This window comes from Cnephaeus nilssonii (assembly GCF_951640355.1).
Source record: "Cnephaeus nilssonii genome assembly, chromosome: 6".
NCBI lineage: Eukaryota > Metazoa > Chordata > Mammalia > Chiroptera > Vespertilionidae > Cnephaeus > Cnephaeus nilssonii.
In genome coordinates this window covers 28,095,599-28,111,295 of record NC_137077.1, presented here as the reverse complement: position 1 = coordinate 28,111,295, position 15,697 = coordinate 28,095,599, and the positions used below count along the sequence as shown (strand labels likewise).

The window sequence follows — 15,697 nt, the reverse complement described above, 5'->3', positions numbered from 1 at the left end:
ATTAAGACTATTCTCTCTAAAGCTCAAAGTTCAGAGAAGAAGCTCTTGGTTGTTGGGATTTTTTGTGTGTGAAGGAATGGCCCCTGATAGGAGTATGGATAGGAAAGAGAATCCATGATAGCTTTTCATGAAGGACCCTGTCCAATAGGGACAAAAGTAACTCGTTAAGTCAGTGACATTGTCTCTCTTTCTTGAATTTATACTAGAGAATGTTGGCCAATGGGCAAAGAGAATTGGTATATGATAGGCAAAGATAAGCAGAGTGAAAGATCTCTTTTTCCATTAAATACTAGCCAGACCCTACTGGTTTCTGGGGTTTATTAGGTTACAGTTTGAGTCCATATATATCCCTTTTCCCAGGGATACCAGATAAATCTCTGGTTCTTGCTACCAAAACACCTCACTAAGGCAAGCTATTTATTTTTTTTTGAAGATTGGAGTTTTGTTTTGCTTCAGATTACTTTCAATTTCAGCTGAAGAACAAAAGTTATTATACTTACTAAACCACAAAATCTGTGTGGCAGACCAAATGGAATACTGGGAAAACATGCAAAATTTCTTCTCACATTTTTGGAGGAGGAAATGGATGATGTGAAAAGCATGATCTGTATGTGGGAGGGGAGGTAGGCAGAGACGCTTATACTTAATGATCCCAGTTTGGGCTGTGAAATAGGTTATCTGTTTCTAAGGACAACTAACCCGAGGTTTGAGATGATTGAACATTCTGAAATACCCCATTTGGACATCATTTTAATGGATGGTTGCCTTTGTTGCCTAGCACTGGGCCCAGCAGAGATATTACATGAGAGTATCAATTTGCAGGGACTGAGTCAGGAGAATTCCTTGGTTCTAATCAATAGCATCCAGCTGAAAGGGGAGTAGAAAAAAGCAAGAGAACCAAATAGAAGAGTTGGCAATGATGTGAAAAACCTTTGTGGCCAGCAAAACAATTTTATATTAATTTTTTTCTAAATGCCATTAATTGTGATGCAGTTCTTTTGAAATTTTTATTGATTTTGTTTTAGAGAGAGAGGAAGGGAGAGGGAAGGAGGGAGTGAGGGAAGAAGAGAGAGAGAGAGAGAGAGAGAGAGAGAGAGAGAGAGAGAGAGAGAGAGAAACATCAGTCAGATCAATTGGCTGCCTCCTACATGCCCCGTGGGGATCAGACCCAAAACTTGGGCATGTATTCTGACCAGAATCGAACCTGCAATCTTTTGGTGCACAAGATGATGCCAAATCAAACTAAGCCACACCGGCCAGAGCTGTGATACAGTTCTTAATGCCACACAGAGTAAAGCATCCTTTGAAACTCTTATAATCAGCTTTAACACAGAATGTGAGTATCCAGGAGTGAGGTAAGATCCTGTATTTTTTCATAACTAGAGTACGCCCTTGGAGAGGCAGGAAAAACCATTTCTTTCTTTCAAGTCTCAAACAGGGTCAAGGATGGCAGCCTCTTAGTGTTAATACTGTAGCCTGGACTAAGACACTCCAGGTAGCCACACATATTGTCTCAGATGGCTTAGTCCTCATTTATGACCCAGATCTGTGAGCTTGGCAGTAGGGGGGAGGATGTGATTCCTTGTCTTATTTTTATCTTCTGAATAGTAATATCAGAATAAACAGTGACATAAAATACTTTTAGCCTATCAGAACAAAAAGGAGAGGAGTTTAAATATACAAGGGCTCTCATAAGTAGCAGAGTTAATGACATGCCTTGAAGCACCAGGACCGATGCTGGATACATTCCAGAACTTTGTTTCTTTTTTTGGTAAATTATGTGCACTGATGTCTACACTTCAAGTTTCTCTGTAAGTTTAGAAATCTATGTGTTGTCAGAGAATTCAGCTTGAAATATATTATTTACATAGAAAAGTAAACACCTGTACATAATTTTTAATATTTATTTGTATCTTGTCATTTAAAGCTCCCATTATTGTTTTAAAAATTTTTAAAAATTGAATTTATTGGGGGTGACATTGGTTCACAGAACCATACACTTTTCAAGTGTACAACTCAATAAAACATCATATGCGCACTGCATTGTGAGCCCATTGCCCCAAGCAAAGTCTCTTTCCTTCCCTTTTGCCCCCCCGACCCACCCAACTTTGCCTAGCTCCACATACTCCCTAACCCTCTTTCCCTCTGGTTATTGGCTACCACCACACTGTTATCTATGTCTAGACATAGTGTATGGTCGCCCCTAACTGTCCTCCCTTGCCAGCCTGGTCACCCCTAACTGCCCTCCCCTGCAGGACCGGTTGCCCCAACTGCCCTCCCCTGCAAGCCTGGTCCCCCCAACTGCTGTCCTCTGTAGGCCTGGTCACCCCTAACAGCCCTCCCCTGCAGGCCTGGTCCCCCGCAACTGCCCTTCCCTGCTGGCCTGATCGCCCACAACTGCCCTTCCCTACTGGCCATCTTGTGGTGGCCATCTTGTGACCATATGGTGGCAGCCATCTTGTGATCACATGGGGCAGCCATCTTGTGCAGGGGTGTGACGGTCAATTTGCACATTACCTCTTTATTATATAGGATATATGTATAATATATATGTATATATATAATGTTTTATATATAATGTTTTATATATAATATTTATATGTAACTAGAGTCTCAGTGCGTGATTGAAATCACATGGGAGGAGGTGCCCCGCCTCCCGCCGTGTGAGGAGGCACCCCACGGGCCACCGTGGGAGTCAGGCCGGACTGCCGCCATGGGCGACCAGGACCCGCGCCTGACTCGCACAGGGCCAGGCTGCCGCAGGAGTCTGGCCGGACTGCTGCAGCTGGTGGCCGGGACCCACGCCTGACTTTCGCCCCAGGCCCTCCCTACCCCCCTAAAAGGTGTCCGCTCTGGGGCTGCCTGAGCTGGCACAGCGGCTCCTCCAGCCCCAGGCCCCCATCCCCCGCTTCGGCCCCCCTGCCTTTGTCCGCTATGGGCCGCTGGAGCTGCTGCATCAGCTTAGGCAGACCCCCATCTCTGTCTCCATCTCCGCTCCAGGCCTCACCTGTGAGCACAACCTCCCCCTGTCCAGTCATCCTGGCCTAATTTGCATACTACCTCTTTATATATTAAGATGTTTTCCTATTGTAATGTTTTATACACACACACACACACACACACACACACACACACACACACACATAATACTAGAGGCCCGATGCATGAAATTTGTGCAAGGGGCTCGGCCCTCGATGCCCTGGCTTCATCTGGAAGCTTCGTCTGGACAGTCGGTCTGCTGTTCAGTCTAATTAGCATATTAGCTCTTTATTATATAGGATTTTTTTTGCTTAATCCCTTCACCTTCTTTCATCCAATCCCTGAGCCCCTCCTCTTTGATGAGACCTTAAATGTGAGTTACATATACAAAGCAGGCATGAATGTATATTGAAAAAGGAATCTACTGGGAAGAAGATTAATTTGGTAATAATAGAGTTGGGGTGGATAAACCTTCATAAAGACAATTACATTATAAGGTCATCAAAAGTAGGAGAGGTAGGACATGACAAGTCAAAGACAATAAATGAACAAAGAAATTACATGCCCTAATTTAGATGACTAGATGTCTTCTAAGTTTTCAATGGAGAAAAGTGCTTTATCATAAATTTCTCAAAAGAAGTTTAATTAACAGAACATAATACATAACATCTGAAAGCGAGAAAATTAGCCTGGCAGAAGATATTCAGGAGCTGATACACTGGCTCATTGCCAGGAGGTTATTGGCTTCAGATCTACTTCCCATATTAGTTCAAGTCCTCTTGAATGGAAAGGGGAGGTGAGTGAACTTAGGCAAGCTCACCCATATCTAAGATCCTGCTCTTTACAGATCTGGTGGGTCATATGAAATGAGGGGATGTGGAAGGACAGGACTCTGGCTGACACATAAAGCACATTTACATTTTTGCTTTAATCATGGCCTGAAAGAGCTTTTTTCATCCAATATATAGTTTATTCCCCTTTTTTAAAAATGATAGGAGGTACTATTTGTAAGTTGTAACACTATAATTGCTCTGTTCAAGCAATGATACATCACTCTATTGTCTAAAGATGAAAGTAGTGAGTCCATATCTCACCATTAATCTTTTTCCAAATTGTTTTTCTGGACATAGTTCAAGTAGAACAACCAATTTATTTATGCCAGTCCTTGCTCTTTTTAGTGACCTCTTATTGAGTAATGTGTTAGATAAAGAGTCTGGTTAGCAAACAGTAGCATGCTACAGAAACTCCAGGGCCTTGTGCTAAACATTCACATTGTTCTTTTCTCCCCCTTGAGAAAGAAGTCACAAGCTAGTTCCAGAAATGACAGCTTCATTCTAATGACTATTCACCCCAAATTCATCTCAAATGTGAAATGTGTGCATATGCATAAATGCACACTTACGCATTCACAGCTAGCCTTACTTGGTAAAATGACTCGTTGCTTCCAGATCTGTGTCTTGTGGACGAAGATTATTGTACACATATTTCAAGTCCTGGATTCCACTTAGCTCTGGCAGTCCTGCATGTAGCATCTTGGCAAAACAAACACACAGACAAAACAAAAGCAAAAAAAAAAAATTCAGAATAAATGTAAACAAAATCTTACTTGGTTAAGTTTGGTTAAGCTTACTACTTGGTTAATTCATCAAATAAACACAAACAACTTTACATAGCAATGCCATTCAGTTTGTACCCATGAATAAGTATAAGTTCCTAATTTTTAACCTCTAGTTAGTAGTAGAAGCAGTAACAATAACAATAATAAAAATCAATAAAATTGTCAAAGTGCTTGCAGATTAATAATTTAACTTTATCATAAACCATTGAAGTAAACATGATAGTATTATTTATCACTACTTAGCTTCTTATAGAAGAGGCATGTTCAGCATGGTACAGTAGAAATAATAAGACATCTAATGGCAGAAATGCTGGACCCACCATTTAAAATCTGAATGATCTTGAGAAAGTCTCTTAACCTCTTTGAACCTTCATTTTCTCATTTAAAAAGTATATATAAATATACCCAACATATTCTGGGAGAATCAAAGAGCTAATGAATAAAAAAGAGCTTTAACCCTAGCTGGTTTGGCTCAGTGGATAGAGCATCAGCCTGCAGACCAAAGGGTCCCAGGTTCGATTCCAGTCAAGGGCACGTACCTAGGTTGCAGACTCCTTCCCAGCCAGTGCCTTGGTTGGGGCTTGTGCAGGAGGCAACCAATTGATTCTCTGTCTTTCCCGCTCTCTTCCATTCTCCCTAAGAATCAATGAAAAAATATCCTGGGGCAAGGATTAATGTTATGGTAATACTAGAGGCCCAGTGCACAAAATTCGTGCAGGGGAAGGGGGGTCCCTCAGCCTGGCCTGCACCCTCTCCAATCTGGAACCCCTTGGGGGATGTCCGACTTGCAATCCAGGACCACTGGCTCCTAACCACTCGCCAGCCTGACTGCCTGATCGTCCCTAACCCCTCTGCCTGCCTGCCTGATTGCCCCTAACCACTCTTCCTGCCTGCCTAATCACCCCTAACCCCTCTGACTGCCTGCCTGATCACCCCTAACTGCCTCTGCCTGCCTGCCAGCCTCATCGCCCCTACCTTGCCCCCTGCCAGCCTGATCACCCTACCTTGCCCCCCTGCCAGCCTCATCATCCCTACCTTGCCCGCCTGCCAGCCTGATCACCCCTACCTTGGCCCCTGCCAGTCTGATTGCCCCTACCTTGTCCCCCTGCCAGCCTGATCACCCCTACCATGCCCCCCTGCTGGCCTCATTGTCCCTAACTGCCCCCCCTACTGGCCTGATCATCCCTATCTTGCTCCCCTGCTGGTCTGACCACCCCTAAATGCCTCTGCCTCAGCCACCAGCCTAAGCCACAGTCTGGCCTCCCTCTGCTGGAGGCGACCTGGCCGATCAGGGGAAGGCACTGGCCCCATCACCCCACTGCTGCTACCACTAGCGGCCACCATGGCTGCCTGAGCTTCGGGCCGGCCCTCGCAGCGGCAGCTGCCATCCGTGGCTTGCCTAAGCCTTGGGCCAGCCCTGGGCAGTGGCAGGTAGCCGCCATCCACGGCTTGCCTGAGCCTCAGGCAGCTGCTGTGGCTTTGTCCGGAAGGATGTCCAGATGGTCGTCCAGAAGACGTCCACCCTAATTAGCATATTACCCTTTTATTAGTATAGATATATAAATGTTTAAAAATGTTTTAAAAATGTCTAAAAATGTTAAAAAGGTTTTAAAAGGTTTGAGTTAACGTTCTTGAAACTTAAAGTGTGATATTAAGGACACATTCCCCACTGCCCTGAAGCGGGTGTACTCCATAGATAAGGATTTGAACTTCAATTACTGACTTAGAAGTGACTTGCTAAGATAACCATATGTGTGAGTGATGTACTCTCCTTAGATAACCACATGTAGCCCCTCGCCCTGTTTGAGATTAACATGCGTGCATTGACGTAATTCATTAATAGCCACCTGAACTGCTGTGGGTATGAAACAGGCTTTAAAAATGGGCCCTGACCAGCCAACAGTGCTCGCCTGTAGAGACAGCCACAAAAGCAAATCCTTTTGTCAGTCTGGCAAGCGACGCTGCCCCACACTCCTCTCTCTGCCAGATGACAGAAGAATGGCTAGCACCTCCCCATCAAGACGCGACCGAGCTCTTGGGTGAGAAACGCCGGTCCCCTGCATGCCAGACCGGACCAGGCCAGCTGCCAGACCCCAGAGGACAGCATCACCGGGATCCCATCAAGCCTGTACCGGCAGGTTCAGGAACTTTTGTGAGTAATAAAGTGCTGTGTGATTTGCAACTGCATATGTTTCATGTGGTGTAATTCCTCTGGCAGTTAGTTAAATCATTTTGCGTACGCTTAAAACTGAAATTAAAGCTTCTGGTCTTTTCTGTCCTAGGCCTGCCCTTGGTCCTGCTTGCGTAGAGCAGCCTCTTTGCTAGCAACTACTTGGATGTCTCAACACCTGCACGGTTAAAGTTTATCTCAAGGGATGCCTTAGATAAACATCCCAGATCCTTTCCTGGGATCTACTTGGGACAATTAACAACAACAACAAAAGCTTTATACATTATACATTGTTACAAAAGTATATCACAGTGCCTGTTTTAAAGAAGAAAAACTTAATTCCCCCCAAACCATAATTGAAGTGTCCAAGTCAAATGGCTGTAAACACACAGAGTATGAAACCCATCACTCTGGTTCTTAATTTTTGTTCTTCCACGACTCTATGCCTCAGGCTACCAGAACACAATTTTCTCTAGTTAAGTGGTAATTGCATTTATTAAGGATTATTAAAGCACTGAAATAATCAAAGGCATAATTGTACAAAGGCTCAGGCATTTTTCTGCCAACCTTTAGAAAAGGTTGTTTTACTTTGTTTATGTTATAGTGTGGACTGAAGGGATAATATTCTCTAGAGTCATAGGCAAAACTCTTTGAGAAAAAAAAATAGATCTTTGTGAAATAAATGTGAACTTTGCAAAAAAATAGAAAAGAGGAATGATATCATCAGTATCTCTATGATTAAGATGAGAAATTATTTCCTGCTCTGGAATAGAGGCACTTTTACAGTTGTGGGAGGTTAAGAGCAATGCTGTTAATCCTAAAAATAAAGGGAACAGCATGTATAGATGTGCAGAGGAGAGCAAGATATCTTCCATTTGTTCACAGAAAGGAATCCATTATAGCTTTCTGGAAGAGAGGGTTGTCCTGGGAGTGAGTGACAAGAGATTGGGCTGAAAAGGCAAGTAGGGTAGGATGTTTTAGCAATATAAACGATTTTGTGCTTTACCCTAAAGGCAAGAGATAACTCTTTTACTGTTTTTACATGGGCAACAAAATACTTGAATTGTATTTTGGAGAGATCATTGTTGTTATTTTTGAAAAATAGATTTAGTGAGGCCAAATAAGAAGCTGGATTAGGAGATTGTTTAGGCATGAAGAGAAGTTATTGGATTTTAAATATAAGTAGAATTGAGAAAACTGGGTGATTGATTGGATATATTTGAAGGGCTGGATGAGGCCTAAACCATATAGCACTAAATATAGATTTGGGAGTCAGTAGCATGTATATAATAGTTGGAACCATGAAAATGGATTAGGTGGTCCTGCAAAGTTGTCAATGCCTCTTCTCATGGATGATCAAACATCTCAAGTTCATTATTAAATTTGAACAAATTCTCTTCTCCTGTAAACTCTTCCTCCTCTTCCTGTTTTATATCTCCATTTTTACTTTTACCACTGTCCAACTAACAAGGAAATTCATATTTGCTTTGATTCCTTCTTCCTCCCAATTTCCAGTGTCAATCACTAATTCTATAAAAACTGCCTCAACAGTCTCTTGTATTCATCTGCCTTTCCATTGCAATTATTGCCCTAGTTCAGCTCCTCATCTCCATTTGCTTAGATGATTTGAATAGCCTTTTTCTAGTTCGTCAACCCCTCTCTCTAATGACATAACTTGCCAGTTATATCTCTGAAATCTAAGCTAGATGATTGTATTCCCTCATCAAAAACAAAGAAACTTCCAGGTTCTCAGGTGTTTATATATTAAAGTCCAAAATACATTTCTTGTTGTAAATGTCTTTCATAATCTCACTGTGATCTGTCACTTCAATCTTCTTGTCCACATAGCTCTTCATCTGTATTACAGACGGTACACTTGATTTCTTCCTTTTCCAACACATGTTATGCCCATGCTCTTTAAGCCTTCACATGTACTTATATTTTTATCTCAGCCAGAATTCCTTTCCTCTTCCTCGTTGTCTATTGAAATTCTTTCTAAAGGCTCACATAAATGCTTCTTCATCCTTGAAGTCCCATAGATCCTCTTGATAAGATTTAATTACTGATTTCTTGGTACTACAATCATATCTTAGTCCCACCTCTTTCACAGTACTTATGGCTGCCAAGATTTTACTATATTTTGTTCATGTATATGTTTTTCATATTGGATTTTAAATTCTTTGAGAACAGGGACTGGATTTTGATTCAGTGTTGAATCGTCTATGGCTAGCATGCTGCTTTGTAAATAGTTAGAATGTAATGAATGTCCGTGAAATAATGAATGTATGTATAAGTTAATGAATGAATAAAAAATACCTGATCCTGTTAGCATTGAAAACCTACAAGAAGTCCAACATTTGACTACTAAGCTTAAAATCACCCCTAGGGAGATATATTCTCAAAAGCAACAAGAGTATAGATTAGTCTTTATCTTATCAGTTCTGTACTTTGAGTTCTAGAGACATCTGTGTACTTATTGAGGCAATTTCCCCCCCTTATCACACTGTGATTGTCCATTTGCTAAGAAAATACTTCTTTCCTAGATCTGAATTGCTTTCTAGTTTCCATAGATACCGTGAATTCACACCTGCTTGCTTAGGACTCTGTCAAACATTTCCTTGGGAAGTAGACCCTATGCTTACTCCTTCTTCTGCCAACACACACACACACACACACACACACACACACACACACACACACCACATGAGTGTGAACTGCAGCCAGCTTAAAATCAGAACCCCAGCTCTCTCCTTGTCATGTAGCTGATTAAAGGTAGCAAGTGATGATTTCGGCTTTGTTAATGGTCTCCATTCCTTAGAGAGGAGGCTTCAAGTGCTGTGAATCTGTACACCTGAGTAAGGATTGCCTCCGACCTGAGCCCATTTAGCCATGTCTGTTCTCTGACCCTCAGAATGTAGTTCAAGTGTCTCCTAGCATAGATTACAAAGGTAATGACTTCAATTGCAACTGTAGGAAAGGGAAAGGGTGGCTAGTGCAAGTAATGCACAGATAAGTTCCCTTTTAAAGGATAGGGACGTTAAAAAAAATGTCTACTTCTGTTCTCCTACTAAATCCACATCTATTTTGATAGTAGTGCTTCAGGAAGCCAGCAGTCTTACCACCACAAAGAGAAGTCGGAAAGATTTCCGCTGGGAAATATCTGATATAATAATGGGTGTGAAAAACATCTTAAAATGGGTGAATGGTCCCTATGTTCTTTGGGAACCTTCCTTAATAGCTGGTATTGATTTTTTAATGAGAGGAAAGCTGATGAAACACAGGATTTTATGTTAGTGAGTTCAGCCAGCAACACTCTTGAGTCTCCTGCAGATGTTGTGCTTTTAAGCAAGATGGGAATTTCACGGATTATTCCCGCCCCCCCTCCCCCAATTTTCCCTGGAGTAAATACGAAGGACTGTGGATATCTGGAAACATGCTGCTTCCTACCGAGTATGAGCCGTTAACTCTATACTGGACTTGCCACATGCTTGTGTTCATGGTTCTGGCTATTGATCATTCATGGAAGGTGAATTTATGACTCATATCAAGTGTTTCTCAAATTATATCTGTGTCATGGTGTGGTACATTGAGTTCTTTTTAGAGAAGTTTACACATCAAGAGTCAGTTTGAGAGAGAATTGAGGGAACTGTAGATTACCCACATAGGTAGAAAATAATCTTTCATAAATTTAAATTTAGTTTTTATTATAAGAAGCTATAGTATAGCAAGTGTGGTCCTGAAACCTTTACTAATGCTTTGAGTATCTACAGAATGCCATGTGAAACCTGAAAAGAAGAAAACTGAGAGGTAAATGACCAGAAGCAGAAGGAATAACACCCTGTTGTTTTACACACACACACACACACACATATATATATATATATATATATATATATATATATATATATATATATATATATATATATTTGTTCATTGGTCTAATTGGTTCACATTGCCTCTGATCTCTATTTCAATTTCTGTGACAGCCTAAATCTAAGTTTATATGCTTAATCTGAATTAGTATGTTTCACTGCCAAATTTTCTTCCTTAGCTCCAAAGTCAAGACTTGAGTAATTAAAACATAGAGAGATTTTCTTGGATATATTATATACCAGAAACCTTCAATATTTGATTTTAATAGTATATTATGAGAATTTTTAAAATACTTGGTTAAAATAACATACATCTACATTTTTTAAATGAAATGATGTTACATTAACTCTATAATTTAATGATTATTTAATGTATTATGACTCATGATAGCAATTTTCTTTTTAGGTAGGCAGAAAAGCTTACTAAATAAGAGAAAAAAAGTTCACTGATAGTTTTCTGAATCAATTTTTTTTTCAAAAAGCTGTTCTTTCACATTAGTATGCTTACTTATTACCATTCAGCATAATTTTAGTGTCTCCTGAGAAACAGCATAAACTATATTTGTGCTTTTCTGCTTTGGGTTTAATTTTGAAATGTCTTTGGTTCAAGTAGTAGTTAGTATGCTACTTACTCTTGTATGTAATTATTTACAGCATTATAGACATTTAGAAATGTTGGATACATCAGTTACTGTGTACATGAACTTTATCTTTCTTATTAAATTGAAAATTTTAAGTCTAACTGGGTTTCATATGATAATGTATCCTCCCCAATTTCTGGCATATAGTAAGTACTCAAGAGCTCATGGATTTATGAGTTAGAGCCTGTCAGAGCCCAAGTAGATATTAGAGTAGATCCTACCTGAATATTTTTTATGTAAGTGGAGTCAAGGTTACAGACTCAGTCCTTGTATAATTTCCTTTGTGGTATAAACACAGATTATGAACCATAAGGCATCTCATGATTGCAATATGGCCTAATAGAATTGGGACATAAAATACAAATCTACCCCTATGAGTCACTGATTACTATTGGAAAGCCAACTTGAACATTCTGGAAATGGACAGAACCTTATATATCCAATTTACACACGAAGGAACCAACATCTGTTTGTAGGGTTACATGTTTATAATATTTTTAGAAATTTTCATTTTTCAAGACACAAAAGAGAAGTAAGGTACATATGTTATTTTAAAGCTAAAACAAGGATCCAAATAAAATATTCATTACAACAAGGTCAGCATTTATTCAGTATTACCTAACAACTTTTCTGCAGTGATGGGAATGTTTTATAGCTGTGCTGTTCAATGTGGTACTACTAACCATGTGTGTCCACTGGAGTACTATTGAGCACTTGAAATATGGCTAGTGAGCCTAAGGAGCTGAATTTAAAATTTATTCAATACAAATTAAATTTAAAAAACCACATGTGACTAGAAGATACTGTATTGGATAGTACCCTTATAGATTAACAAGGCTCTAGTATAATAAATTAACTGAACCCTATTATATGGCAGATGCTGCACTATTGCTTTATATTAATTATCTATTAGGGTTATTATGAAATGTAATCAATTAATACACATAAAGATCTTAGCATGGTGTTCATGCAAAGCATTTGCTATTAGGTGTGCATTCATCAATCCTACATCTAAAAGGTAGATGCTATTATCTGCTTTAATAGATGGAGAAACAAAGTCTTACCAGAGTTAAGTAATATACTCCAAGGAATGTAGTCAGTAAAATGCCAAACTAGGATTCAAACCCAGGAAGACCTGGTTACCAAGTTTTTGCTTTTAATAACATCAAGTATAATTATTGTCAACGGAAGCCTCTAAACCAGTTTTTGTTTTAATATGTTTTTTAAAATTGATTTTAGAGAGAGGAAGAGAGAGGGATAGAGAGATAGAAACATCAATGAGAAACCTTGACTGGCTGCTTCCTGCATGCCCGCAACTGGAGATGGAGCCAGCAACCTGGGAGTGTGCCCCATATGGGAATCAAACTGGTGAACTTCTGGTTCATGGGTCCACAGTCAAACACTGAGCCACACCAGCTGGACTAAACCAGTAATCCTACCTTATAATAGAGAAACATGCAAATTGACCGCACCTCCGCTACACCCATGATTGGGCGGGCGGGAGGCTGGGGAGCGGGACTCCGGGTGGCCTATCCGGCCGTTGAGAAGATCAAGATGGTGGCGCCCAGTCCTCTTAGTTCGGGGGTCCCTGGGAGATCACTGCCCCGGGGAGGCGAGACCTGGCTGCCCAGACGCTCAAGAGGGAATCGGGGAGATCGGCAACCTGGGGGGGCATGGCCGGGCCCATCCCGCCGCTCCCGGGGATCCCGGGGGCGATCGGCCACCTGGGGGGGCGTGGCCGGGCCCATTCCGCTGCTCCCGGGGGTCCCGGGGGCGATCGGCCACCTGGGGGGGGCGTGGCCGGGCCCATCCTGCCCCTCCCGGGGGTCCTGGGGGCGATCGGCAACCTAGGGGGGCGTGGCCAGGAGATCGGCAACCCGGGTGGCGTAGCCGGCCCATTCAGCCTCTCCCAGGGGTCCCTGGGGAGATCGGCACCCCGGGGAGGTGAGGCGGGACTCGCCCAGCCGCTCCCAGGGTCCCTGGGAACATTGCAGGCATGTGGTTGCTGAGACCCAGACCAGGCCTCTGGCCACAGATTCATAGCTTCGCGGAGACCTAGGGGAGGGATCTGCCTCATCTGCAGAGAGACAGAGGTTCTGCAGTGCCCCCAAGACATGGGTGGGCCCAGCCAGGGATCAAGGGGCATGGAAGGACTCCTGGCAGAGGGCCAGGACCCTCACCCCTGAGGCGGGGGTTGAGGGGTGGTGCCACCTCAGTGGAGGGGTGCTGCACTACAGGGTACTGGACTGACTGATGTGATTCAGAGAAGCTCCCAGTGCTAATGGGCCTCGCTCAGGCAGCCTTCACACTTCAGAGGCAGTGACTCCTGCTCCTGCCTTGACCCAAAAGCAAGCTCGCTACACCCTGCCCCATAGCAGAGCATGCCTAGGCAGTGAGTGGGAAGCCTTCCACCTGCTTTGGAGAAGGAGGGGGCAGTAAAGAATGGGGGAAGAGGAAAGAATGTGGAGCATCCGCAATGAAGAGGTGCTTGAGAAAGAGGCTCGGAAGCCTGACTGGAAGGTTTGTTCTGTTTGCTGGGCTGCTGCCCCTTAGGAAGCGCAAAGAGCATGGCTCTGAGGGCTTCCTGTGTGCAGACTCAAGTTCCACAGCCAACTGGAATTGGCCTCAGTTTCCTGGTCTGTAAAATGGATGAAGCGTGTCCCAGTGCCTTCACTGAGCTTTGATGGCCAATTGAGATACTATATAAAGAAAATGAGGGAAGAAGTGAGAAAGAAAAGGAAGGACAAGCAACACAAAAGAAAGACTGAAAGGAACTTATAAACCCATTGTCACTTAAATAGGGAATATAGTCAATAGTGTTGTAATGATGGTATGATGCCAGGTGGGAACTAGAAATATCGGGGAATACTTTGTAAAGTATATGATTGTCTAACCACTATTCTGTAACTAATATAAAACCTGAAACCAATACAAAATAATGTTGAATGTAAAGAAATGAAAATTGGAGTGAAATTTTTATAAATTTCAAAGTTTAAATAAAAGCTGTAAAGGAAGGAAGGGGAGAATAAAAAGTGTTTTTCATTTTGCCACTTCATTAAAAAGACAGTTGTCTTTATATGGTGCTTTTATACTTTTCTAAGTCATTATCTCATTTTAATTTCCGGGCAACTTAAAGACAAGATAAGTATTCCCTCCACTATTCAAAGAAAGGAAATCTTGGTGTCTGGTCCTAATGATTCAATCGTCAAGCCCTTATTGTAAAGCAGGGTTAGTAAAATTTTCTGTGCAGGGTCATATCTATACTAATAAAAGCCTTGGGGGTGATCAGGCCAGCAGGAGAGGGTATTTGGGGGCAATCAGGCCAGCAGAGGAGCAGTTAGGGGGCAATCAGGCCAGCAAGGGAGCAGTTAGGGGGCAATCAGGCAGGAAAGTGAGCGGTTAGGAGCCAGCGGTCCCGGATTGTGAGAGGGATGTCCAACTGCAGGTTTAGGCCCGATTCCACAGTTGGACATCCCCCGAGGGGTCCCATATTAGAGAGGGTGCAAGCTGGGCTGAGGGACACCCTCCCCAGTGCACGAATTTCGTGCACTGGGCCTCTAGTCTATATAATAAAAGCCTAAGCGACCATTATGGTGGAACAACCAGAATGACCAGTCACTATGATGCACGCTGACCACGAGGGGCCAGATGCTCAATTCAGAAGCTGCCCCCTGGTGGTCAATGTGGTCCCACAAGGGGAACACCGCTCAGCCAGAAGCTGGGCTCACGGCTGGCAAGGGCAGCGGGTCAGTGGCAGGAGCATCTTCCACCTCTGCGGCAGCACTAAGGAGCAGCGAGCAGGAGGGCAGTAAGGAGCGAGGGGTTCCAGACTGCAAGAGGGCACAGGCCAGGTTGAGAGACCCCCCTCTCCAGTGCATGAATTTCGTGCACCAGGCATCTATTTTTTGATAATCTTATTGACTCCAAACATCATACTGATTTCCAAAGGTGTATTTCTCTTACAGTTTGCTGTAATTACTAGTGTGTATGTATGTGACCAAATGAATCACTACATTCCTTTCCAAGAAGATATTTCTAACAGATCTCTCCCCTCTCACCCTGCATATATGATCATCATTTCTTGTATTGGATAGTGGAATGAAACATTAATTTTTCCCCTTTGGTCAGCAGAGAGCATATAGGATCATGACTCAGCAGGCCCAATATATACTACTAAATGTAGCATGTTCTAGTTGAATTGCTAGCAAGTCACCCCACATTTTTGACCCTCACTTTCTAATCTGGAAAATAGGCTAGTGATCAAAGACAGTGATTAGGAGAGAGCCAGGAAAAATCCTTGCCTCGTTTACATCATTGGGTTGCCGTAATGTGTGAATGTGATAGTTTTTAAAAACACTTTTGAAAAAAATCTGAAAACAATACAACTGATACAATATTCTAAATTACTGTCCTTGAT

At 42.4% G+C, this 15,697-nt stretch overlaps 1 protein-coding gene across 1 annotated transcript in view; it reads right to left on the bottom strand.

Moving 5' to 3' along the window:
* PIK3C2G (phosphatidylinositol-4-phosphate 3-kinase catalytic subunit type 2 gamma) overlaps positions 1–15,697 on the bottom strand; it is a gene marked incomplete at both ends in the record, with an annotated part of 264,212 nt that overhangs the window by 62,715 nt on the left and 185,800 nt on the right. The window contains one exon of the mRNA XM_079775257.1: positions 4,402–4,511. Coding sequence (XP_079631383.1) covers positions 4,402–4,511 — 110 coding nt within the window. The remainder of the gene's footprint in view (positions 1–4,401; positions 4,512–15,697) is intronic.